Raw genomic sequence first — 26,554 nt, forward strand, 5'->3', positions numbered from 1 at the left:
ACTCACACACAGACTCACACACAGACTCACACACACAGGTGTGCTGCTGTCAGTCATGGCTGTTTACCATGGCTGCTGTTACCATAGAAACACTGCGTACATTTCTCCGTTTTCTGTTTAAGTAAAACTTTGCTCACGTTTGCTGGATTTTATAAACTGTTGTTGTGCTTTGGCGTCGTTCAGCAGCAGTCAGAGGTTTGGACACATTTAATGTTCTGTCTTTATTTTCATGACTGTTCACGTTGCAGATTCTCACTGAAGGCATCAGACCTTTGAATCAACACATGTGGAATTATGAGCGAACAAAACATGTTTTATATCTCAGAGTCTTCAAAACAGCCGCGCTTACTGCTTTGCACACGCTACACGCATGATTGAACTGTGCGTGTAGAGACCAGCAGGTCACCTTTTCTGCATCGCACAAAGACACAGCACGTGGAACCAAGGATCTCAAACTTGAACTCATCAGACCAAAGCACAGATTTCCACTGGACCAATCCATCTTTATTTATAAAGCACTTTAAAATAGCTAGCACAGGACCAAAGTGCTGTACAGTAAACAAGTTAAGCAATAATAGAATAAAACAAAACAGTAAAAAATAAAACACATAATACATAAAACATAAAACAGACCTATATTTACACAAGATAAAACAGCATAGAATCAACTAAAACACCTAAAATAAAAACCAACAAGTCAGAGTGAAGAGGTGGGTTTCAAACCAGGCAGAGGAGAGGCCTGTCCGAGGGCAGGTCGTTCCACAGGAAAAGCACGATCTCCTCAAGGTTTACGCCCAGTCCTGGGTGCATGCAGGTGCAGCTGACCTGAGAGAGCAGGTGCACCTGCTGGGTGTGTGAGGCTGTAGCAGCTCAGAGAGATACAAGGTCGGCACTGTCTTTTCGATAAGGGCGTGAGACAGCACCTTGGGGAAACTTTCAGCTTCGCCAGGCTGCCACTCTGGCGGCACTTATGCCAGAGGTGTGGAGCTGGGACACGGCTCCAATATTGCCCGATCTTTGGCAAAAAGTCGGAGATCCACTAGTTTGGCGATCATACACCAAGAGAGAGTTGACATTTATCACAACAGTCAATAAAATCAGCACAAACAAGCATAACACTGGCAGTGACAGACGGCACACACACCGGCGCCATCTTGGACGTCCAGTCCTTGTGTTTCTGGGTCCAAACTGCTGCTTGTTGCTATCCCTTAGCAGCTGTTTGACCATAAAGGCCTGATTCATGTGTCTGCTACCGGAGCTCTGTGTGGCATCTCTCTGGGCTCTAATCTGAGCTGCTAACTTGTGATTTCTGAGGCTGGTGATGAAAGTATCCTCAGCAGCGGAGCGGACTCTTGGTCTTTCCTGGGCGTCCTCGTGTGAACCAGTTTCATCGTAGCGCTTGATGGTTTTTGCGACTGCACTTGGGGACACGTTCAGAGTTTTAATAATGTTCTGGACTGACCGAGCTTCAGTTCTTACAGTAATGATGGACTGTGGTTTCTCTTTACTTAGCTGATTGGTTCTCTCCATAATATGTTGTCAAATATGGCTGCCAGCTGTGCACCAACCTGACTTCTGCACATCACACCTGATGGCCCCAACGTCATTAAGAAGGCAAGAAACTCCACAAATGAACCCTGACAGGCTCACCTGTGAGGTGAAACATGTCAGGTGACGACATCATGAAGCTCACTGAGAGAAGGCCGAGGGTTTGCAGCGCTGTCAACAAAGCAAAGGGCGTCTACTTTGAGGAATCTAAACTATAAGACATATTTAGAATTATTTATTATTTTGTCTTTGCCACATAATTCCACATATCTTATGATTTATCTGATGTTTTCAGTTTGTATGTGTAGAAAGTAGTAAAAATAAAGAAAAAACATTAAGTGAGAAGGTCTGTCCAAAACTTCTACTGCTAATGTCAATAAAACCTCATTTATTTTTTCAGTTGTACAAAAAACTGAAAATCATAGACCACAGAAATGTTTCCCTTCATGTGTGAATGCATCCATGAGTTAAAGATGATGTTAAGCTTCCTCTCAGTCTATGAGAGCAGCTTAGCATGAACCTCAGAGTAAAATAATCCTTCTTTATCTCATGCAGAGCAGCCTCTGTTTACGCCATCGTTTAATCACCAAACATTATATATTTTTATTTTACTTCTTATCAGAGAATAAAGGTGCTTCTTTCCATTACCAGACTAAATACAGCTAAGTATCGTATAAATTCATTGATACTGTAAATATTAATAGAGATCAAATGCAGTTATACTTATAAAGACCTTGTTCTGCAGCGTGACACTAGCTCTACTTTAAACTGAGCGCTTTTCTCATCCTGTGTGTTAGTTCAGTGTTCTGCTCAAGGGCACGTCAGCGGGGTGAAGGTGGTCTGGATTTGAACCTGGCTGCGAGCTCTAACAGTAAATCTCTTACTTAAGACCTCGCACTAATTTTAGAGTGTTTGCGTTGTTTCGTCCCGAGCGACCAGCAGCAGCTTCTGTTTCTGCCGTAATCTGATTCCACAGCTTCCAGGAACTAGTCAGGCCCCTGTTTACATAACAGCACAGCTGCAGAAGCATATTTCATTCAAATCTGGCAGACGAGCGAGGCTCGCCCCACAGGTGAAGGGCAGAGCGCCTACACAACCTGAGAAGTTGAAACTTTTGTGTCCTCTGGTTTAGAGGTTGGGACAGTCTGTCCTTTAATAAGTGAGCTGCGTTTACAGGCGAACCTCTCAGCAATGTTTCCATGCGCTAAAAATACTTGAGCAGCAGCAGGGTCCTCCTGCAGGTTCTCCTCTCAGCTCATTACGCCCTGCGGGATCGGCCGTTGCAGACACAGACCTCTCAGAGGCTTTCCTCCTTACACTTCACTTTGAGCATGCTCAGTTGGGCTTTTTAAAATCAGACGCCACAAAGTTGGAGTCCAGATCCTGGATCTGTGTGTGTCATCCACTGAGGTGCTGAGCTTTCCTTTGAGGGGATCCTCGGATTCACGCGGTGCTACAGGGTTCAGGTTTGTTTGTAACCTTGATGCACGAGGAGCTGGAGGATCCAGCAAAGTCTCCACACCTGTGGTACCACCGGACCTCCAACACCCGCTCCTGTCCTCACCATGTAATCTGGAGGTGGAGCTCTTCCTTTGAGACGGCTCTGTTACGGACACTTTGCCGAACGTTCTCGTGAAGACTGAAGACAAGTTGTTTGTTCACACGTTTGTAGTTTCACCAACATCAGATTCCAGACTCGGTAGAAGTCGGGCAGCTTACGAACTCCCCGTCAGCGCCATCTGGATGATTCCAAACCAACATTCCTGAACAAGTGGATTTACTGTTCAAATAAAGTTTGGCGATGAGAGAGCCGATTCCCGTCCCAGCGAAGGAGCAGAGAGAGCGGCTCCCCAGCCTCCCTGCTCCTCCCTCCTCTTTCTCCTTCCCCATCATCTCGTACTCCATCCAGACATCAAAGAAGTTCCCGTTCTTCCACGTGGTCAGATGCTGCAGGTAAAACCATGTCCCTTGTTGGGAATGCCAGACAGGATTTAGCATGGGAAGCTAAAGCTGTGTTTCGTCCCGGGATCGATGTCCTGTGTTTAGTGATGTGTGTTTTTGTTTCAGATACGAGGCGGAGAACGCCTTCTTCTCCAGTCTGAAACTCACTGACTTCAACATCATCGACACGCTGGGAGTCGGAGGCTTCGGACGCGTCGAACTGGTATGATCTGACACTTCAGGAAATTAGATTCATCTGTGCATCACTGAGAGTCGGAGGTAGTTTTATCTGAATGTGTGGATGCAGACTCACTGTGGAAGGCCTGCCACAACAAAAAGATGGTTTCTGTGATGTCACCTACACGTTTGTGTCAGCCTTTTCTTTGGAGCCATCAGTAAGTGGACGAGAGGGCGGAGCTCTAAGCTGTCAGATAATGCTTGCTCGTGTGCTTTGATCGTCTTCATACACTGCATCACAATGATGTCCCCAAAATCCTGAACTGGAGCTCCGCCTTCATTTGGTCTGTTAGTACGGTGACCTCACAGCAGCTATGTTATTGGCCACATGATGTCATTAAAAAAGCTCCAACAGCACAAACATAGTCCAGAGGTACGGCTCAGGTGAAGCTAGCAGCTACAGGCACCTGTGTCACAATCCACCTGTCAGTTAAAGAGGCCACGCCCCTAATAATGCAAACAGGTTTAGGTAGGTTTAGTTATAAGACTTTAGTGATTATTCAGGACCAGTTTAAGAGTGATTATCAGTTTAAACTTGAGTCGTTTGCGTGTGTGTGTGTGTGTGTGTGTGTGTGTGTGTGTGTGTGTGTGTGTGTGTGTGTGTGTGTGTGTGTGTGTGAGCTCTGCTATTCGCAGTATCTTACCAGTAAAATATCTGTGCTGGTAACTGGACACCAGTCCTCATGTGATTCAGGCTCTGCAGGTTCACAGAAACCTCAGAGTTTCTGTCCATCGTCGCCATCGTCCTGCCGTCCTAATAAATCTGTCAGGTATCAAACATGTGACCCTGGCCTCAGGGCGCCTCACATCATAAATTCATCCACAGCTTTATCTGATTAAAACAGGTCATAGTGGGAAGGTTTGAGGTGATGGAAAAATGTAAGGGGGGGAGGGCGGGAGGCAGCGGGTGGTGCAATGCAGCTCAGGGAGTCGAGTTTCTCTGCTGCAGGAGGCGGGGCCTGAAGGTACTAAAGGTCGAAGGGGAAGCCCTGCGGAGGGTTTGCCCAAAAGCAGGAAGGAATCCCCATTCAGGGTCTCCCACCGTTCCCCTGGGGATATTTTTGGAGTGTAACTCTGCTCCAAGGAAAAAGCAGACCTCCGACCTCCTGACTGTCTCACCGCAAAGACTACGAATCATGTGACTCCTCAGAGCCATCAGTGTACCCACCAAACAGCTTCAGGTTTTATCACAACCTGCGTGGTTTCTAGGCTGAGTGCGAGTTCTCGTAAATCAGAACAGAAAAGTTGTTTGTGTTCGATTTCACTTTATTCTCGTGGACCTGATCAGGAACATGGATCCACGGTGACTAACCTCATCCCACAGTCTGTCTCCAGACGGCCTGAAACCAGCCAAGCACAGATGCATTAGAGAGGAAAACGAACCCCAGTTTACTAACGTTCAGTTTACCGTTGTCTTCACTGTGACTCTGACTCTGTTCAGTCCTTCAGAACTAATCAGATCAGTTGTTCCTGAGGTTGTTAGAAGACTTTAGTTTACAGGTTGGACAACATGTCGGAGTTTCCAACAGTCTCACAACGAGTGACTGCAGCACCGACTGAGCAGACCATCAGAAATACGGCAGCTAGTGGCAACGAGCGGGACATAACCATCAGCAGTGCAGAGCGGCTGAAAGCTGTTAAAGTCACGAACGACCGACTGACCCTGGAAGCAGCTCAGCTAAACAGTCCTTTATCAGAAGTGGAAGTTTTCCTGTGTTTGTCTGAGTGAAAAAGCTTCCAGCTGCTGCTGTTTCTCCGTCAGCACCGATGGTGTCGGTTACCGAGGAGGGGGTGACCTCTCAGACATGTCGGAGTAAGAAGTCAGGACCGTAATTTGAGGAATCGGTCCAGGAATAGAGGATTGTGTCATTGCCTATGAACAGCACACAGCGAGGTGTTTACAACGAGAGCATGGCGGTCGGCTTACGGCACAGATTCCCCACAGAGACGCTGCGCAGCTGCTCCGCTGTTTACTGACATGTAACGAAGAGCTGATGTACCAGCAGAGGGACAGACCCCCGACAGAGCTGCGGGGAAAGTATCGGACCTCTGCTCGTCTTTGTATTTGCATACTTGTAACACTGACTCTGTCCATCGAACACGTTTTAATATTAGACTAGACTCAGCACAGAGTACAGGATTTAAATGATGATTTAAATAAAGCTTATTCGTACCTACCTGACCAGTCTGAAAGTGACTGCCCTCCTCGTTAAATCTGCCCTCTGTGCCCTCTAACTGTGACCTTTTTTGGAAAGCCGACTCAAGAAATCACTTAAATAGAAGCCTGCAGGCGTCACTGGGCTTAGTTAAGGTCAGAGGTCTTCCCCATGTGATGTTTGTGTAATGTCTGTATGGTCAGAAGAGTAAGATGGCGCTGGCAGAGGTCGGCAGCCTTAACAACAAATCTCCCACACGTGGGACTAATAAAGGTATAACGGTATCCTAAGGTCATCACACAGAGTCGTCTCACATCTGCCACCAAACATCTGGATGGTTCCCGAGACTTCTGGGAAATATTCTGTGGACTGACGAGACAGAAGCTGAACGTTCTGGAAGATCTGAGTCCCGTCACATCAGACTAACAGTGCTTTATAAAGAGAGCATCGCAGCAGCAGGCAGACTCCGTGGTGGTCGTGTGATGGTCTGGCTGCTCTGCTCCAGGACGGCTCGCCGTAACAGACCAGAAAACCCTGAAGGAGGATGTCCGCCCATCAGTTTGTTTTGTGATGTTCAGGAGCACTTGGTTCTGCAGCAGGACACTGATCCGAGTCAAAGTCCGGACTTAAATCAGACGAGATGTTTTGGCGTGAAACCCCTCCAAAATGTCTGGATTCAACAAGAGGGGCCAAAGTTCCCCACAGTGATGAGAAAGACTCACACATCACAAACACTTGATTGCAGTTCTTGCTGCCGATCATGGCACAACCAGTTATTACCAGTATGAACGTCCATGTGCTTCGGTAACTTTTTCCCTGAATAAATGAAAAGATCTTTTAAACACTGTTTGTTGTATTTGCTCTGTTGTCTTTGTCTGATATTGAATTTTGTGATGATCTAAAACATGAAATGAGATGTGAGAGCACAAGACTGTGGACCAGTAAGTTTTTCAAAATAAAACAAAAACAAGAGTAGCATGCGTTTTTAGCTTGGAGATATTATGAAAGTGGCGCGATACACAGCGACTGAATCGCAGTTGTTCTAACTTTAGCCACATTTTGTTAAACTTTAGCCCAGAGGGTACGTCACCATCTCTGGAAGTGTTGGACCTCCTCTAGAAAATAAAGCTTCCTGGGTTTGACTGATGCAGGTGTATCTAGCTGCGTCGCTAGCTCTTTACGCCCTGTGTTTTTAGATGTTTTTACCAGATCAGGCTGTGCGTGCATTTAAAGGAAGGACCCGTTGTGTTTATTCAGGTGCAGCTGAAGAGCGAAGAGGCAAAGACGTTCGCCATGAAGATCCTGAAGAAGCGTCACATCGTGGACACGAGGCAGCAGGAGCACATTCGCTCTGAGAAGCACATCATGACCGAGGCGCACTCGGACTTCATCGTCAGGTCGGCACAACAACCGTCACTCGAGGCTTTGTGTTTGATGGAAACAATGAAAGATGCTTTGCAATACATACTTTAATTCAAAGATGAATTCTTAAGTAAAATATTCAAAAACGCTTAATTGTTTTATGACATTTTGTATCAGGCAAAAAAAACCTCATCAACCTGCCAATCAAAGTCATGTGACCAGAGTTTAACATTGGTGTAATATTGTGTAATATTTATATTCATGCTCTTTGATATATAAACTTTAGGGTTAGGGGAAAATTTGCAGTGAGAAAAAAGTTTTACAAAATAAAATCGTTGAATCAGATTTCTTCTTTCTGTTTCTGGCTTCTAGACGAAGCCTCGTAAAAAGTAACACAGGCTGGAGTCTGGCCAGGAAAAACATTCATGTTCGTGGGCTTTTTAAAAACCGACATAAACACAACGTAACCGTCAGAAAGATGAGCTGCTGTTGTTCTTTGTGCTCAGGTTGTACCGCACCTTTAAAGACAGTAAATATCTGTACATGCTGATGGAGGCGTGTCTGGGCGGAGAGCTGTGGACCATCCTGAGAGACCGGTACGCGTCACACTAAACTCTCATCATGTACAACTTTACATATTTTAATAAAATGTAGTAAAATAGTTATAGTACAAAACGGTCAAAAAATCTTCATTTAGAACAAAATCAATGACACCGTCATTTGTGAAACATGAGACGAAACTTCTGATGATGTCACCTCAGACTGAAGGATCGTGTCTAACCTTTTATTGGCTAAAGCCCAAATAAGAAACGTGCACATTGCAGCCTTTAAAACTTGTCAGTGAGTCGTCACAGAGGCTCAGGACGTGCTGAGAGCGCCGTCACAGCTCTTTAAACTCCGTTTCAGGGGCTCCTTTGAAGATTCCACCACCAGGTTCTACACGGGCTGCGTGGTCGAAGCGTTCGCCTACCTGCACGCCAAAGGCATCATTTACAGAGACCTGAAACCCGAAAACCTCATTCTGGACAGCCGAGGATACGCCAAGCTGGTACGCACTAGCACCTCCCTTATTTTTGACAAATAATCAGACGTAAGCGTCAGAAAGGAGGATGCTGTAAATTTGTCATCACATTCACATACTGTGAAGAGCTCTTCGGCCTGTTTTTTTCAGGTGGACTTTGGCTTTGCTAAGAAAATTGGTTTTTGTAAGAAGACGTGGACGTTCTGCGGGACGCCGGAGTACGTCGCTCCAGAGATCATCCTCAACAAGGGTCATGACGTCTCTGCTGACTACTGGTCTCTGGGTATTCTGATGTACGAGCTGCTGACCGGCAGGTGAAGATCCAACTCGGTGCTGGACGTTTTATTTTTTTGCTTTTGTGTGTGTGGTTCAGTGTCTGCTTGTGTCTCCAGCCCTCCGTTTTCAGGTCCAGATCCAATGAAAACCTACAATGTCATCCTGAGAGGCATCGACATGATCGAGTTTCCAAAGAAAATCACCAAGAACGCCGCCAGTCTCATCAAGAAGCTCTGCAGGTAGGGGGCGCTGTCTAAGCCACAATTCACTGTTTTCATCTCCAGGAAAAGTATCTAACCATAGCTGTGCTGGCAGGGATAATCCTTCAGAGAGACTCGGAAACCTCAAAAATGGAGTCAAAGACATCCAGAAACACAAGTGAGTGAGCTGCTCACAAAACATTCTCATGAGGATGACCTTTGACCTGTCAGTCTGAATATGAGACAAATCTGTGTGTGTGTGTGTGTGTGTGTGTGTGTGTGTGTGTGTGTGTGTGTGTGTGTGTGTGCGTGCTCAGGTGGTTTGAAGGTTTTAACTGGGAGGGTCTGAGAAAAGGAACGCTGACTCCGCCCATCACACCAGATGTGAGTAGAAATAAAAATTCACTTTTTCTTCTTGAATCGTCAAAGCCTGAAGATTCCCTGCTGATTTTTAAAGTTTAAAACAACAAGTTATTTTGATTGTCTCCTGATGTTGGGAGTCTGCTTCATGTATATTTTATTTAGTCAATGGTAGTTTTCACTCGGACACAGAGGCACTCAATGACAGGTTGGTAGGAATCCTGATCATCAACTTCTGTCCTGCACTAAAAATCTGATTTGATGTTGTTCGTGCTGTAGACTGGCTCAGTATGTAGTGTTAAAATCAACCATTTTTATCCTCACTGAGATAAAAACACTTTAGCAAAGACACCCTGGTAAATAAGTCTTAAGTTTAGTTGGACATGATTTCGGTATATTCTCTAATAAATGAAAGAATCAAACTAAAACGGGGATTACCATCCCTGCTAGAACAAGTTTATAAGTGAAATTATTGAATTCCACCCATGAAAGTTAATAAACGGACCTGTGAGTTTATCTCATCACTGTGAAACGGACAGCTCTCCATATTTACATGGACCCTCAGCCATGAGGTCAGTTTTAGTTTGGGTCTTGACATTTTGTGCACATATTACTCGTGTTTTACTCCTCTCATTTCCTGTTTCTTCGTCTCTCACAAAAAGTACTGAAGAGAATGAAGGAACGTAATCGAAGGCAAATTTATATTTGGTGCATGTCCAACCGGGAAGAACCCAGATGGAACCAGGACACGCTCCAGAGACTGAACCTCTCGGCTTTTCTGGTGTAACTTATACGTATTCAAACTGGCACAACGTTAAATCTGTTGTGAAGAGTTCCTTTAGCTTCAAACAGGTCCTCCCCATCGTCACCTCGAGCTTCTCGTCGATTTCTCTCTCCAGCCCTGTAAAGTTGTGACTTCTGTGTAAACTGTTAAAGTCATTTGATTTAACAAAGTTTGCTTTGATCGGTCTGCAGGTTTTAAAGGGGTTTTATTGTTTCACCTTCTGTCCAGGTCTCCTCTGCGATTGATACGAGCAACTTTGACAGTTTCCCTGAAGACACGGATGAACCACCACCAGATGACAACTCTGGGTGGGACTATGACTTCTAAAGTGGCAGCCATCAGTTTACACCAACACCCAGAGCTTGACACTTTATGAAGAAGACGATGACTTCTCAGCGGGCTGAACGAAGGCTGCGTGGGCATCTTGGTGAAATATCCTACCTGAAGTGATTGTGTTGTTCTAAGCATGGCTGTAAACTTCTAGGAGTCAAACGCTGAGGATTTGAGGACCTAGTGCATGGAAGTTCATAAAGGGAAATGGACTCCAGGCCTTTCCTTGGTCGAACTGGTCAAGCTGGTCTCTGCTAACAGGAGGAACCCACCCACCATCACACCTGAGAGCAGGAAGCTGAAGCAGTTCAGGCATCAAACAAACTGCCTCTTAACATCACACGTTTGTTCTTTTTTCATATTAAGACAATGTAGGATGATTTCTCGAGGCACTCGGGGCACGAAGTCAGTCCTACAAACATCTTTTGCTTTGATGGTGATTTTCAGCAAATAGATAAAAGCATGTTTTTAACTTTTACAACAGAAATGATGTCAGCTTTTAGAAACCTGTCGGGACCCCGGGAGGTTAACGGTACAGCTACAAAAAAGGATCTGCGGCATAGAAAAAGTCAGTGATGCCTCTGAATATCTCATGAACCCAAAGAAGCCTGATTCCTTGTTTGGCTACAGATGAACTTTGGTCATGTCCCTCCAACAGAAGTCAAGGACCTGCGCAGCTCTATCTTTATGTGCCGTTTACTGCTGCAAGAGTTTCTGTCCCATATGTTGCTGTAAAACAACTTCTTTCAGCCCTCTGAAATCAGGAAATAAGTTTGATTAACACATAGACAATTTCTCGTTACGTTAACCGGCTGCTCCTTCAGCCTGTGTACAGCAGCCAAGACTGTGCAGTAACTTCATCCACACAATACAGAAGAAATAATTGGATGTTCCTTAGAGACAAAACAAATGCCTTGAGTTAGTGACACAGCACAGGCCTTTTTGGATCCTCATTCAACCGACACGTTTCACAGGAAGTGATGTTTACCATAAATCTGATGTCTGCTTTCATCAAAGATACCTGACATCTTGACAGTTCAACAAAATCATCCCAAAGTGTTTCTGGCAGCAATGAACAAGGCTAGATTACCAACCTACCAAAGTGGGGAACTTCTCCAAGGCCCCAGGTCCTCCGTGGTTCCACAAACCGAAGGACTTCTTTATGATAATTACTTTTAGTAACGTCAACACAAGGTTACCCTATGAGGACTTAAACCAGAAGCCCTCCTGCATACTTCCCCTGTGACAGCATCACTTTCACAATCCGAGAACAACGTCGAGTCATCCTTCCCATACTTCCTGAAGACACTGAAGGCATCATAGTCCTGCTTTTCCTACAAGTGGAAAACTTGTGCTTCTCTCAAGTGGCCTTGATAACTGACAGTTGAACTTTGACCCCCTCAGGGGGGAGATCACTCTCCTACTGCTTGCTGTTTGATTAGGTGGTAGATTTGGAAGGTTCTGGAGACCCTCACAGAGGGCTGGAGGATGGTTATGTTCCTCTGTGGCGTGAAGAACCGCACCGAGTGAAATAAAGACAAACTGAGACCGAACACACAAACCTGAGGTCACCATGATGCCTTCACTTCCTGTTTCATTTTCTGGAACTTCAGATCCAAAGATGGATAGAAAGAAAACAATGCTGGGCGTAGTAGCGATCTTCACCCCCAAAGGATAACGGGGTAGTGATGCAAACATTTCTTTAAGCTTTCCTTTCTGTCATTCTTTATATTGTGAGTCTTTGAATTGCTGCATGAGAACTGATGTTTTGAACAATTTTCCAAGACTTCCTCCATGTTTTTTGGACATGAATTAGACAGCGTGCTTTGATTTCTTCTGAGCTGTTGGTCTGAAGACGTTTAAAACTGTGCAGGTTTCTGGAGTGTTTCCATTTTTTTGCAATGCATCAAAACCTTTTTGTTCAGAACACGTTAGGATGACGCGTCTACGACTTGGCGGTGGACAGGTGGAGAAAAAATAGCTTCCGTTACGTCTTCATGCTGACAGTAACTCCGTCACAAAGTGGACCTCTAGTATTGTTGAGTTGATGAGTCTGCAGTTTGTTTGCTTCCAAACATGAGATGAAAAGATCAAATTTGCAGTAATTTAAATTTGTACTGATGACGTGTTTTTGTGGCCTTTTGTAAAAGCAGCTAACAGTCTCCAGTTTGTTATGAAGTCTTTATCTTCAGCAGTCGGATTTCGCTGTGGTTTTTCTGTAGAATGATCAGTGATGTGACGTCTGTGAGCTCTGCATGACAACAACAGTATGTTCAGTTTTCACCAGCAGAGGGCAGCACACAGTCAGACTTCCACAAAGTAGCCTGTGCTGGGCTTTTCCAGCAAATATTCCAGTGGAAAAACATGAAGGTGGGAGTCCAGTGAGGGATGGAGACCTCACTGATGGTTTCTGGGATGTGGAGAACAACACCACCTACGAGCCTCGCTAATTATCATTAATTTCCTATTATATCTGAGTAGTTTGAAGTGGAGGACGACTTCATAGTCTAAAAACCTCAAACTAGAATTTTCAATCACAGGTCATACTTTACTCAAAACGGAGAAATATCTGTTTCCTCTGACTGACTGGCTCCATCTGCTGGACAGAGCTAAAATACTCCTGATGGGGACAATCAGAGTCCGACGACAATAAAATGCACAAAACAAATAAGACACGTATTTGGACCAGAAGGAGAAATATTCATGTTTATATCAAAGTCATGATGCTTTGTGTTTGTGTGATGAAGCTCAAGTGTCATTGGTTTATTTGTATATACTGGGGATATTGTGTTTTGATGATGTTTTCAGTTGTTTGTTATTATTATTATTATTGTTATTATTACCTTTGCTACAGTGGCTGTTGCAGTAGCTGAAGAAGCCTTCTGACTCTTTCCGTCTCTCAGTGGAAAAAGCTGTACGGTGATGACTGTTAACAGAAAAACTCTTTGCCAAAGCTGCTCGATCTGTTTAAAAAAATAAAAGCTGTAAAAAAAACAACGTTTCTGTTTTTTATTTATAAAATGAAGCAATGACAAATGACATTCAAAATTCTGATGTTGTTCCAGCCCACAACACAATAAAATATATTATTAACATGAAATATGGGAGTGTGAGGAGGGTGCACAGGTACTGGTGCATTTAAACACCTGAAGGAGGCGCAATGGTGCTTGTGTGTTTGTGAGTCCACACCGGGGTAAATGAGCCTTCAAGTGTAGCGCTTCATGACACCCTTAAGACGAGATTTCCAAGCGAGACGTGGCATCATGGCAGTTATCGCAAAGTTCTGAGCATGAACAATTAAGAATACTACATGTGAATCCAGGGTTAAATTACATCTTTATTTAAAGTGAGAATTACATTCAGGTAGAGATCACATTTACAAAGCACGAGGAAGACAAAATAAAATGTATGAACAGCAAAGGTCATTAGTTAAAATACACATTTAAAAATGTAGGTAACATTTATAATGTGAAGAAGCTGAACATTTGTTGCTTTGAACAATAACTAGATGGATTTTAGTGAAACAGTGCTGAATTATTGATCGCAGCCAAAATAAATTCATCATTAATTATTAAATATCATCCTAAAATCACAAGTCAGGAAAGGCAGGGCTGGAAGGACGGACTCGAACCACAGACCTCAGAAACTGAACAGCAAAGAGATGGGTTTGCAACTTTTATTTTGAAACAACCTCCGGGTGTTGTCGCCTGAGGTTGTAGATTTGTTTTCTTCCAGCAGTCAGATTTCTAATCAGTATGAAATATTAAACACGTGACATGATCCAACAACCCCGCTGATCAGCGACTTTATGTCGGTAGAAAATTGAAAATTGTTGAGTTGGCGACTTTTAATTTGAAGGACAGTACCGTTCTTCCCGCCGTTTCTCCTCTGTGAGCTGATGATGGCCGTATCAGCGGAACTCCGCTCAAAAGCCGGCGTAGTGAAAGGCACGGGCGCGGGTTTCTGAGCAGATGTAAAAAATAAATGAGATTCACGAGCTTTTCTGGAAGTATTAGGTCATATTCTGTAATTCGGCCAACACATCATCCATCTGAGAGCTCCTCTGTAAATACAGCTGCCATTTTATCCCCGCGTTTTCCCGCTTCTCCCGTCTACACGATGTGGACGGAGAGCGCTGCAGTACCACTCTCCGCCTGAAGTGAACAGAATGCCTGGGTGGGGGCGCTGTTTCACCAGATCATGACAAAAATAACGAATAATACATTTTATGAATGACATTTTAAAATGACCGATAAATAAATAATTGCGAACGCTTCACGACCGTGCGTGTATTCCTCGCGCCAGTGACCATGTTAGTCTCCTCTGTTTCGTTCCCGCGTGTGTCACAGGCTGAAACACGTCACCTGTGGGGCTACTTCTGTCATATGTAGGGGCGCAGGTGGCACGCAGCCCCTACATATGACTTACTCACCGGTTTAAAGTTTCCAATTGTTGGGGGCGTGGCCTCTGTTACTGGCAGGTGTCGCCATGGATGCAGGATGATACAGGAAGAGGCTGACGAGCCTCCGTCTATTATGTACAGTCTGTAAACGGTCGCGGTGTGAGCGCCTGACACGTCAAACTCGTACAGCATGCAGTGTTTCCATAGAAACGCTGTGGGGACGTGTCACTGCGTGTTCAGTTTTTGGATGTGTGAGGAGAAGCACGTAACTGCTCCTCCTCTCCTGTTTTTATGAATGAGAATTAAACACGTACTCACACACGATGATGTCAGCAGGAAGCCCCTCCCCCACCGATGCGGGAGAAGCCTCATGACCAGAGAGAGAGCGGCTTCCTCCTGTCTTCAGATGTCTCTCACCCAGCCGTCTCCTCCTCAGGGGGAGAGAGAGGGCAGACATCCCTCTCCCCCTCCTCCTCCTCTTGCATCCTTGCTCCCTCCTCTCCTCACGAGCCTGAGGATGAGTAATCCAAGCAGGGAGGAAGGGCGAGAGCTGCAGACGGAGTGAGTGAGGGAGGATACCAGCATCATCATCATCAGTGAACGTGCAGAGGCAGAGGATGAAGATTCAAACCCGTCCTGCAGGTCTCTCACTGCTGAGCGGCGTCCACCCGGGGATGGCTAATTCCTGGAGTGGGAGAGAATCAGCGGAGTGAATATTTCTGCATGCTGGTGGATTTCACCTGCACTGGCTAGCTCCTGGAGAGTGTGTGCATTTGTCTGTACGTGACTAATATCTGGAAGAGCTGGAGGGAGACGTGTTTTTCTGGATGGTGCTGGTGTAATTCCTGGAAGGGAGGCTCATTGACTTATGCTTTAAAACTGTGGGATAAGACTGTTTCCTGAACACTAATCCCCCGCTCTGTGCTTCCACATGTGACGTATCAGAGATCTGGCTAATATCTGGAGTCTTTCATTGTAACAGTGCCTCACTGCCCTACATTCACCTCACACACACAAACACACACAGACACACTGCGCCTGGAACCTGGTTAATCTCTGGACCAGCGTGTCTGGCATGTTCTGCTTCTGCCTGCAGAGTTCCCTGCAGAAGCTCCAGGCTCTGGAGGTGGAGGGGGGGACATCGCTGGGGTCATCCCCCGAGGAGAGCCCCCCTCCTCTGGGCAGCAAGGAGCAGAAGAGCCCCCGTGGTCGGGCCGAGCTCGGAGGGAAGGAGGCGAAGACGCTGGCGCTTTGTCACGGCGTCCCTGCAGACGAGAACAGCCCGCCAGGTACACACACCTGTCAGTCTGTGTGTGTGTGTTTATAAACTGTTGTTTTGTATGTGTGTGTGTTATCATTGGAGATGATCCAGACCCTGTACGCAGACACACACACACACACACCTTCCAGTTTACCTGCACACGAAGCATTAGCTGAGATAACTGTTCACACACTGTGTGCGTGTGTGTGTCTGTGCACGCTGCTATTACAAACAAGCTTCTGTGAATTTACAGAGACGTTTGCACAAAAACTTCATTTCTACAGTCAATAGTGAAAAATGGAGCTTGTAAAACTTAGAGCAATACAAACATCCATCATTCCCTCACATCCAGTGGGCCGGTTTAGAGTCTTTAGCGGGCTGATTCAGGGCCCTGGGCCTTATGTTTGACACCTCTGCTGCATGTGGTTCTCAGTTGGGTCCAGAGGTCCTGGAAGGTCGTAGCAGTGGTGAGAGTGTTATTTTAGTCATTTTGACTGTTCGGCAGCTGCAGGCTTCTCGGCATTCTCCGAGTTTCAAACACTTTTTATTGAATCCGCTGGAAACAATAGAAACAGGCAGCAGACTGAGCTTTGGCATTCGGACCCTTGTTGGAGTGATGATGACCGTTGACAGCACAGAGGAGCAACGCAGTGATGGAGCGCGCCGTCGATGAATCGGTGTGACAGAGTTTTGATGTTCTGAACTTCCTGTCCTGATTCTCTAAACACGGAAACTAACCTGTTAACTTCCTGTCGTTGGCCTAAAACAGCTGTAAAGGTATAAGCGGGTAGGATTGTGTCAGCAGGACGGTATCAGCTGTATGATGTCACAGAATTAGAGAGTTCAGCTTCACTGAAACACGGCTGAAGGTAAAACTGGATCAGTGTTCGATTAGCTAACTGTTCCCACAGCTGCTCAGGGTTAGGCTGCAGTGATATATATTTACATACATGTGGTATATAAAGCAATTTAGAGATAATTATAGTTACTGTAAGCTGGCAGCACTGCTGGGAGGAGGAGGCTGACCTGTTTGTGTTTTGTGTGTCTGCAGAGCTGCTGACGTTCCTGACCAGACCGCCACAGTCCCCGCGACACCCGCCGTTAACCGCCATCCACCCCGGCCAGCAGCCCCCGACCCCCGACGTAGTGACGCCGCCGAGCCCCCACCACTCCCCCTACTCTCCTCAGAGGAGCAGCCCCGGAGGTGAAGGTGGACACGGCTCAGATGGAGGCGGAGCTCTCCTCCAGCTGCTGGCAGGAGGCGCCAGCCCCCTGCCCTCCCCCCGCTGCTCCAGCCCATGTCAGAGGTTTAACTCGGACCCGGACTCCGCCCCGTCGCCGCCGTGCAGCCAGCAGTATATCCTGTGAGTGCTGCTCTGAGGGGGGCGCTCTGATGTTCATCTGGACTTCCTGCTTTGTTTTCCTTTAAATGATGTCTGTGTAGTTTATGTCTGGTTCCACGCGTGCTGCACAGCCTGGATCTGGACCCTGGTGGTCCTGGATCTGGACCCTGGTGGTCCTGGCTCCAGGACCAACTGGACTCTTTGCTCTGGTTTCCAGTTTCAGGCTGCTTGAAGCTGTTTTGTGCTCGATGTCATGTGATTGGCGGGGAGAGTGCAGTGGAGTGGTTTGTGTTTGACCTGCATTAGTGCGGCTTATATAATCCGTCCTTCATCATCATCGTCTTCGGTTTGTGAGCCACTGCCTGAAGCTGTGACCCAGTTTTCTCGTCTTTGTTGTTTCACCGACAGCTACTTCCTGTCTGTGTCTGTGACGCGCTGGCGTTGGATAACGTGACGGTTCCCGCGTTCAGGCTCAAAGCCGCGTGTGTCCTGCTAATCTTAAAAATGTTAAATCTCTTTGATAAATATATCTGGATATATCCCTGTGGGGTGGTGGCGTGCTCGTACCCGATGATGCCCGCCTGCTGAATCTGAGCGCTGTGTTTGTGTTCAGGTGTCGGGGCGACAGGACGCAGGACTCGGAGGGCGAGCGTCCCTCGTCCGTGCCCTTCCTCACGAGACACATCCAGACCCTGAAGAAGAAGGTCCGCAGGTTTGAGGACCAGTTTGAGCAGGAGATGAACTACAAGGTAGATCCAGGAGGGGGCGCTGTCAGACTCACGGCACAGCGTTAAAGAGTCGTAAACGTCATCGCTCTTTACTGCATCATTTGATTTCTGTCGTCTTCTGTTTCAGCCGTCCCACAACGACAAGTACTCGAACCCGGAGATGATCCGAGTGATGGGCGAACTGGCCAAGGCTCGCAAGCAGCTCAAAGGTGACGGTCGCAGGCTCGGCTCAGGTTCAGCGTCTGTTGTGGGCGCAGGCTGCAGCCACGTGTTTGACAGCAGCAGCTGGAGTCTCAGTAAACGTGCTCATCAGCTGAGCTGCGATCAGGCTCCTGCCAAACTGACAGTAAAACTGTGACCTCTGTGTTTCTGGTTTCAGTTCACTGACTGCTAAACTGGTTCATGGTAATGTGTGACTGTGTTTCCTCTGCAGAGCTGAGACTCAGGCAGTCGGTGTTCGAGTCGAAGGAGCAGGAAAGCGCAGACGTCTGCAGGTAACCGACTTCACTAACCCTGTGCTGACTCAGTAACTGTTCGAGTAGTTTGTGCGCAGAGTTACTGCAGCAGAGCTGGAAGGTTTTAACGTGCTGCCTCTGCTGGATGCTAGAGGAACTGCAGGCTTTGGTGCTTCAGTGACGGCTGCCTGTATCCTGCAGGTACGGCGCGGGGCAGCAGGGGGCGTCGGAGCACAAACCGGCTCTGGAGGAAACGGTGGAGTCCCTGTTCAGGCGGCTGAGAGAGAAGAGGCAGGCGCTGGGTCTCCCTGACAACATGAAGGTCGGTGCTCGGCTCTGCGTGAGCGAACGCTTCGATTCATCAAAGGAATCAGTTTTCATTTTGTTTCACTTTGAATGCTCGTTATCACGCGCACAGACTCGACTCTGTTAGAGGTTAACCAGTCCCATATACAGGATCCGGTCCCATCCTGGCCTCAATGACTGGATCGGATATCGGGGAGAAATAAAAATGTAACCTGATCCAATAAATATCACAAACAGGAACTCCGCCTCCATTACAGACAGTAGAGATCGACAGACCACGTGACTTTCGCGCGTTGCATTGTGGGTACGAGTGGCAACAAAATCAAAACACTGCATCAAGCGCCAGCATTTCCAGCACCGGTAACCATTAATTCTGCAGTTTTAATCCCCACTTGCATTTTATTTGCCCCAAAAACAGTTCTGTACAAAACGACGGAGAACTCGGCAGCTCCGCACGAAGACAGACGTGACGAAGAGTCAAAGAAAGTACGAGGAAGAAATCAAAGGAGTGAAAGGGTCAGACCCACACGAGCACAGAGTGGAGTAAGGACGTCAGCGTGCTGCACAACTTTCATCACGCACACATTTATTATTATATGGTCCTAAGTGAGAGCGCACACACTCACAACATGTTTAGTAACATCAGATCCTGCAACAAGCCCAGCTCCAGTTTACTTTGGTGGTTTGGACGACTCCATCTCACAGCTGCTGTTACAGGCCAACGCATCTATGTGTCGTTTCAGGTTTGGTAATTCATTCAATTCATTGTCTTTATTTATTACTGGCATCATTGTTTCATTCTGTTACAGAATCTCACAGCAAAGAGGCAACATTGTAAAAATCCATCAGCTTTATTAGCTGCTTCGCTGAAAAACAAATCAACAATGCAAAAACAAAACATCAAACAACAAACTGAGACAGTTATTCATCACTTGCTTCATACAACACTTGGGCACATATATGCAGACGTGGCTGTTTTGATCTCGCTCTCTCTCTTAACCAATCAGATCTGGCTGTGGTAGCAGCTTGAAACCCAGGCTGATAGAGGGGCCCAGTCTGGATCGCATCCCAGCATTTTGTAGGCTGCTTTTCCTACAAAGCACAACAAACATTAGCCCGCAAAGCCACCATGAACAAAGCAGAAAAGCAACGAATTCAATTCAAATTAAGACTTATTTGTAACCTACATCACCAATTATGATAAACGACGTAATAACTACAACAGCAGACTGACCTCTGTGGGAATGCTTGGAGCAGACTGACCTGTGAGCTGGAGCGTTCTGGGACGTTATATTTGCTCTTCGAACGGCTGCAATCCAGGCCGTCCGTCGCCTCTTTGTTACTTCGGAAACTCGGTTTGAACAATTTTTCTTCCACGACGGAATCCGATAACAACGATCTCTTTACCGTCGGCTTCCCGTGGCTGTCATGCGACCGGCTGTTGCAGCTAATAACACAACAGCTTCTTGACATTTTTTGTTTCTTTTTATCGCTGTGTGACTGTCTTCACGTGAAAGCCTGCGTGCGCTAGTACCGCTTACCACTCGTACCCACAATCCTTTGCGGTTTTACCCCTGAATGACGTCACATCTCTATTAGATGTGGAAGTAGTGTCGTTACATTAGCATTCAGTTTGAGGGTTACAACAGGAAGTTATATATTTGTTGTTCTCTCGTGACGGGATTATTTACCAAACGACTGATGGTGATTTTTATCCTCCTGTAACTTTGCTGTACAAAGAGCTCAAACCTCCAAAGTTTCAGGAGGAGTGTTGCTGAACTAAAAATCAAGAATGTCCTGTTTGGACAGCCCGGCGTGTGCGCCCCGCGCAGGGGAAACAAACCGGCACGACGCCTGGCCAGTTTCATGGCTCGAAAAAACTATGAAAAACACTTTTTTCAGTCTTTAGTTTTGTACAGAAATGACACAAAATTCAGTCTCAGGTTAAAGGTGATAGAAACACTGACATCATCCTGATCAAGCATGAGTGTGTTTGTTTATTGGCTTTAAACTCTGTTTATGTTCAGCTGTAAGTATAAAAGTGAAAATATTTGAAACTTCAAATATTTGAAACTTCAAAAATATTTGAAGTTTTTGAGTGTAAACATAGTTTATAACAAAGTTTTTGAAATCTGCATTAAATTGCATTTAAATGACTTTTTGAATTTTACTTTAAGTCCTTCAAGTTTAAATACAAACATCAGTTTGGCTGAACTGTGAAGTACTTTGGGTGCAGCGTATGTTTGTTTAATAAAATTATAACAGAACAGCTTTAATGTTTTGTTTCTTAAACTGGAGCATGAAAAAACAGCGTTATTGATTGTAACTATATCAGGTTCACATCCGTATCAGCAGATATCCAATTTTCTGATATCAGACGTATGTGGTGCCATCTCTGGACTGTGTGCAGGAGATGACTCAGGCTCAGATGGTGCTGGAGAAAATCACTCTGCAGAAATGTCTGCTGTACTTCGAGAGTCTGCACGGCCGGCCGGTGAGTCCTCCCCCACACACACCCAGCAGGATCGAAGCCCCTCGTTTCCAACGCCGTGTTTTTATTCTCCAACTCCACGAGAGGAGCTTATTGACACTTTGTTGTGTCCCAGGGAACGAAGCAGGAGAAGAACCTGGTGAAGCCTCTGTACGACCGCTACCAGATGATCAAACACTTGCTGTGTGCCAGCCCCACCATCAGCACTATCGTAAGACGCACACCTGTCGTGCTTTAACATCAGCAGCAGCGATTTCATACGTGCGAACTAAACAAAGTTTCGTCAGAGAAAAACGGAAACGTGGGTTTATCGTCCCCCTGCTGCAGCGCCACCTTCAGGACAAACTCACTGTGACAACAGCAGCTTTGAGTTGTTTATGTAGTGGAGATGATTTTACATAAGAGCTAAAGCTTGATGGCGTTTAGGTACAAGGACGCTCTGTTTCTGTCTCAGGAGGAAGAGGATGGTTCTGATGAAGACTGCGTGAGTTCGTTGGCCGTCGATGAGCTTCCTGTCCCGCCGCCGCGCAGACCGGCCCAACCAGCAGCCGGCGAGGAAGACAGCGACCGGGACAGCGACCCGGCCTTCGTGTCGCCATTAGACGAGGTGAAAGCCGTCCGGCAGCAAGATGCTCTCACCACAGCGAACCTGCACGAAGCCTCCAGGTGGGTGAAAAGTGACGTGCGGCGAGGCTTTGAACCGTCTGTGACCCGAGCCGGTGTCACAGACGCGTCCGGTGCGTCCCAACGCATCTGACCTTTTACTGTTACACGGCTGCTAACAGGAAGTTTCTACTCAGCAGCTCATGAAACGTGACAAACGCGCAATAAACACGTCTGAGTGCTCACCTGCAGCTGGTCTGTGCAGCTCCTGCAGCTTGGTGTGACACGATGTTTACGTGGACGTGCTGCGGTCAGACGACGAGTCCTGCAGGTGTAACTGCGCCTGCCAGCCTGAGCTCAGGGTCCTCACAGTCAGCCTGCAGCATGGCGCTACTACAGTCTGTATATAAAAGATGGACGCAGCTCCTTCTGAAAAGTCTGCACTCTGTCTAATGACCAGCAGGGGGCGACTCCTCTGCTCAGCTGATCTGAAGCAGAGGAGCGTGATTGGCCATGAAACACCTCAACGGAGCCGCGTCCATCTTTCGTGTGCAGTAAATCGCTCGGCGGCCGGTTTTCAGTTTCTGTTCCTGGGTCCAGGTCTCAGCTGCTGGACTGTCTGCGGGAGACCCGGGCCGAGAAGAAGGCGAGGCGGAAAGTCCTGAAGGAGTTCGAGGACGAGTTTTATCGACAGACCGGAAGGTGAGCACAAACTTTACTAACAACAGGAGCTTTTAACGCAGCGGCAGCTGGTTTTATTCGATGATTATACGAGCGACGTGTGCGGGCAGCAACCTCGTTAACTCGCTCCTGTGTTTCCTGTCATTTGTGCTTGTTGGACAGAATCTGCCAGAAAGAGGACCGAACTCCGATGAAGGAGGAGTACCAGGAGTACAAACAGCTGAAAGCCAAACTGCGCCTGCTGGAAGTCCTCCTCAGCAAACAGGAAGTCGCCATGTGAGGAAAACCCGAGTTAAACCGAGCCAGCATCACTTCTCCCAGTCCGGAGGGAAACTCGTGAAACTCGTTTTCCTCACACGTTGAGCTTTTTCATATAAACTGAATGTGCTCGAGTCCAGGTGGAAGCTGTGGCGATAGTGGAGGAAGCTAAAAATCACAAAGTGTGTGTTTGTTAACCATGTGAAACACACTCAGGAAAGCAATAAGATCAACAAACAGCAGCTCGGCGCTGAAAGACGGCAGAAACCTCCTGAAACATGCTCATTGGACACAAACCAGGAGGGCGGAGTTTAGCCGGCGTCACGAGACAAAACATCAGCTGTTTAAAGCGACCGCGTTCTTCTGCTTTATGGTGTTTTGCAGAAACTCCACTTGAAATATTTAATAATCAAATGATTTTATTGATATTAGTGCTGAGCTCAGTGAATTCAACACGTGTTGAAATCAAACAATGGAAAACGACGTCTCTCTGGAGGCGAAATCTAGTCAATCTTTCAGCGTGTCGTCGCGCCTGATCGCACGTCAGAGCTACAAACTGCATGTTCGTCCAGAGGTGGAGGCTGTACAGGTCGACACCACCAGGAGACCCGGAGTCGCTGCTGAACGCGACTTTTCAATCATTCATGATGAGTTTTAGCACTGAAGCTACCAAAACGTGTTCGGGTTAAGTTCACAGAGTTAAACGCGCGCGGCCATTTTTGGTGAGCGCACACGGAATCTTCTCATTTCATTGGTTTCTTTTGTTCTGTCAGTTTGGCTGACATCTGGTGTGTGTTGCCGTGGAGACGGAGGAAATGAAGCGTTTGCGTCACTGAAGCGGGACGTTCAGGCGTCACTCGTGCCGGTGCAGATGTATTTAAGTCAGAGCGCTTTATGCTGAAAAAGGACATTTAAGTTTTTTCAGGTTGCTGTTGTAGCGACGGGTCGCTGCTGGAGTCTGTCGCGGTGCAGGCGCATGCAGGCGGTGCAGGCGCATGCAGGCGGTGCAGGCGCGTGCAGGCGCATGCAGGCGGTGCAGGCGGAGCTCCTGTAGAAAAGAGAGCCTGCAGGGCAAGTAGCTGAAAACTGCAGCGCTCTTTAACATCAGAAGAAACCCCACCGTGTGCGTTCGAGGAAACTCTCAGAACAACCGAGCGAAAAGCTTCCTGATGTTTTGCACGTTACACTCTCAGCATGTCGGCGGCGTTCCCGGGATTTAAGGTCAGTATTCAGAGCAGAATCCAGCCTTTCCAAACACTTCTCCTGAAACGTGAGATGTTCTGTGTTTCCCCGACGTCTCTGGTGAATCGTGTTAATGTTGTCGTTTGAATCTTAAAGCCGGCTGAGGTTGAACCTCCCGCTCTGAACGCTGAGTGCACGTTAGACACACAGGCTCTGCTGTGGTCATCAACTCTGTCCCGTGTTGTGCAGTCCTGGTTGAAAAGCATCTATAAAGACAAATACTGAATAAATATTTTTGCTACCAACGCGACTCCAAATGTTTGTGTCGGTTTCTCTTTGTCTCTCACAGAGTGATGCAAACCTTCACACAGAACGTTTAAACGCTTTATTTGGATTTCACATATAGTCTGAGTTATTTTTCGGCACATGCAGCCTCTCAAAATCTGATGAGTCCTGGAGGACTTGGCGCTGGACGGTGGTCGGCCGTGCCGTCTCAAACCGCTTCACTCGTAGTAGAAGCTGGCGGTGACCGCGAAGACGTCCGACGAGCCTTCGTACGGCGTTATGACCGGCTGCAGGCCTTTCAGCTCTTTGTAGTGGCCAAAGTGTTTGATCCTGTAGGAGCCCGCCGAGGCCGTCGGGGGAATCTGCCACTCCACTGTGGCGTTGCTCTCCCGGTTTGACCCCTTCAGCCAGTGAAACCTGCAGCAAGACAAGCGACTTTAACTCCTCAAAGGACCCTGAGTTAAAAGAGGAACGTCTGCAACCTGACTTTAGTTTCTGTTTGTATGTTTTGTGATTACAGCTCGTGAAAATCAGAAATCCAGGTTCCAGAAAATTTAGACTTTGTGTTCTTTCAGAGAGGACACTTAACCTACAGGTAGACAAAGGTGCCGGGTCATCTGCTGGTATTGGTACTGGTTGCCGATTCCACCTTCTCACAGTGCCCAATACTATCAAATAGCTTGATGATATTGTTAGTGTTTCTGATTGGTCAGGAAACTCACCTGACCTGAACCCTGCAGACACAATCAGAAAGTCTGGAGTGGACGAGAAACACTCGACCAGCTCCAACCAAAGCAACCCGAGCTTCAGTACCCCGTCAGCAGCACCGCAGGCTGACGAGGTACTCAAACCAAGTACTGAGTGTATAAATACACGTGCTTAAGAGAGGTTGGACATTTCTGTCTGCAAATCCTTTTTTGACCAAAGGAAATATTCTAAAAATCTGGTTTTTGCTGATTTTCACGAGCTGTCGACCTTTTTTTTTTAAATAAAATTACAGAAGAAGGTTTTTTTGTTGTTTTTAAAATCCTGATCAGATTTTTGAGATGCACAGCTACACATTAATCTACCTGGTCTCCCATGATGCATCGTTGTGGACAACCTCCCAGGTTTCTGTTCTGTTGTCAAAAATCTCAACAGTGACAAAAGTTTTATCCCTCTGCAACAAACGAGAGGAAGAGGTCAGAAAGACGTTTCAAGTATCCTAACAATGCTAAGCTAACAGTGGCTGAAACACTAGGATACAGGTGGATGAAGAAGAAGAGTTCTTACAATATCTCCAGAGTTTCTCGGGTTTCCTGCTACAAACGTGACAGTCACAACATCACCCTGAAAACCACATTAAATATTTAAGACTCGTTTTGTCCACATGCACACAGAGCGGCGGCATCAGCGTGGACCCTGAGGAACACAGAGTGTTTCCTACCTGTCTATAAACGGGGTAAACCTGCTCCAGGACGTCTCCAAAGCTCATATTCTCAGGTTTTCTGTCAAAGAGCGCCAGGGGCACAAAATTAAAGAGGTTCTCTGTGAAGAAGGGAGGCTGAGGGCCGGCTGGCAGCTCTGAGACTCTGTCCTGGAAACACAATTAATGTCAGCAAGCAGTGTTACATAGGATTGGCTTCACACTGCAGTGAGGGTCTGCTGTTGACTGTTTGCATCCGATTGGCCCTGGCTTTATGAAATATTTCTGCTGCAACCTCATTCATTCATTCAGGAGTCTTTATGTGTCACATGCGAGTTATACGAGTACAACACGCAGCGAAATGTGTCCTGACTGATGGAACCTTTTCACTGTTTCATGTGTTTCCACCTCACATGAAGTAAAACATGTTCAGAATATGAGTTTGACGGACGTTTAGCCGTCTGACTTTGGTTCAGTTTCATGTTTTATCTCCATCATCTTTATATTTGGAAAAGATTTTCCTGTGATTTTCTTTTGTCTAGAGTAAGTAACATGTAAGCAACGTTACAGAATAATTCCTGTGATGAAATATTCTTCTGCTCGTGTTTCTCTGGCAGAGAGAGAGTCGGTCTCACACTGCAGCTCGTTTCAGATAAACTGGTGAAAAATCTGCTGTTTAAACTGAGCTCTGTGGGCTGACCTCGTTTTCTTTCACTAACTGTTCTGAGGGAAACGTGACCCCGTGTTTCCAATGTGCTCATGAATGCTGATGAAAGGTGTAATCCATCCATTCACACCTGAGCAATGGCTCGGGCCAGGCCTCGATACTTCTGCAGGTAGGCACTGAGCGTGTGCGGGCCGTATATGGTTGAAGCGCCTTCATACCGCTGCACCTGAAAAATAGACAATCCGACTAAGTTTCCACCCTGCTAAATGTCC

General features: G+C 46.6%; 3 protein-coding genes across 3 annotated transcripts in view; 2 read left to right on the forward strand and 1 right to left on the reverse strand.

The window, feature by feature from the left end:
* The window catches only part of prkg1b (protein kinase cGMP-dependent 1b), a gene marked incomplete in the record, with an annotated part of 83,605 nt that extends 70,072 nt beyond the window's left edge, over positions 1 to 13,533 (forward strand). Inside the window, 9 exon segments of the mRNA XM_014329643.2 lie at positions 3,616 to 3,712; positions 7,140 to 7,279; positions 7,751 to 7,840; positions 8,151 to 8,292; positions 8,416 to 8,579; positions 8,658 to 8,780; positions 8,857 to 8,919; positions 9,059 to 9,125; positions 10,114 to 13,533. Coding sequence (XP_014185129.1) covers positions 3,616 to 3,712; positions 7,140 to 7,279; positions 7,751 to 7,840; positions 8,151 to 8,292; positions 8,416 to 8,579; positions 8,658 to 8,780; positions 8,857 to 8,919; positions 9,059 to 9,125; positions 10,114 to 10,212 — 985 coding nt within the window.
* A 1,302-nt stretch (positions 13,534 to 14,835) lies between these two features.
* On the forward strand, positions 14,836 to 24,249 carry LOC102291320 (protein FAM13C). Its single transcript, XM_005948479.3, has 11 exons — positions 14,836 to 15,906; positions 16,930 to 17,242; positions 17,835 to 17,970; positions 18,077 to 18,158; positions 18,383 to 18,443; positions 18,606 to 18,726; positions 21,121 to 21,204; positions 21,317 to 21,412; positions 21,656 to 21,867; positions 22,405 to 22,506; positions 22,648 to 24,249. Exons 1-11 carry the CDS (start codon positions 15,693 to 15,695, stop codon positions 22,763 to 22,765), a joined length of 1,539 nt encoding a protein of 512 aa, XP_005948541.1. The 5' UTR covers positions 14,836 to 15,692; the 3' UTR covers positions 22,766 to 24,249.
* Positions 24,250 to 24,304: 55 nt separating this feature from the next.
* Positions 24,305 to 26,554, reverse strand: part of asah2 (N-acylsphingosine amidohydrolase 2) — a 13,476-nt gene continuing 11,226 nt past the window's right edge. The window contains 5 exon segments of the mRNA XM_042214607.1: positions 24,305 to 24,627; positions 25,281 to 25,369; positions 25,483 to 25,539; positions 25,637 to 25,786; positions 26,413 to 26,508. Coding sequence (XP_042070541.1) covers positions 24,429 to 24,627; positions 25,281 to 25,369; positions 25,483 to 25,539; positions 25,637 to 25,786; positions 26,413 to 26,508 — 591 coding nt within the window. The 3' untranslated portion in view covers positions 24,305 to 24,428.

Source organism: Haplochromis burtoni, unplaced genomic scaffold (assembly GCF_018398535.1).
Source record: "Haplochromis burtoni strain Fernald_Lab_line unplaced genomic scaffold, NCSU_Asbu1 Contig_594, whole genome shotgun sequence".
Classification (NCBI taxonomy): Eukaryota; Metazoa; Chordata; class Actinopteri; order Cichliformes; family Cichlidae; genus Haplochromis; species Haplochromis burtoni.

Coding starts and splice junctions, on each gene's coding strand:
- LOC102291320 (XM_005948479.3), top strand. CDS start 15,693: ATGTTCTGCTTCTGCCTGCAGAGTTCCCTGCAGAAGCTCCAGGCTCTG. Junction 18,159..18,382: donor GGCTCGCAAGCAGCTCAAAG/GTGACGGTCGCA, acceptor TTTCCTCTGCAG/AGCTGAGACTCAGGCAGTCG. Junction 18,444..18,605: donor GAAAGCGCAGACGTCTGCAG/GTAACCGACTTC, acceptor TGTATCCTGCAG/GTACGGCGCGGGGCAGCAGG.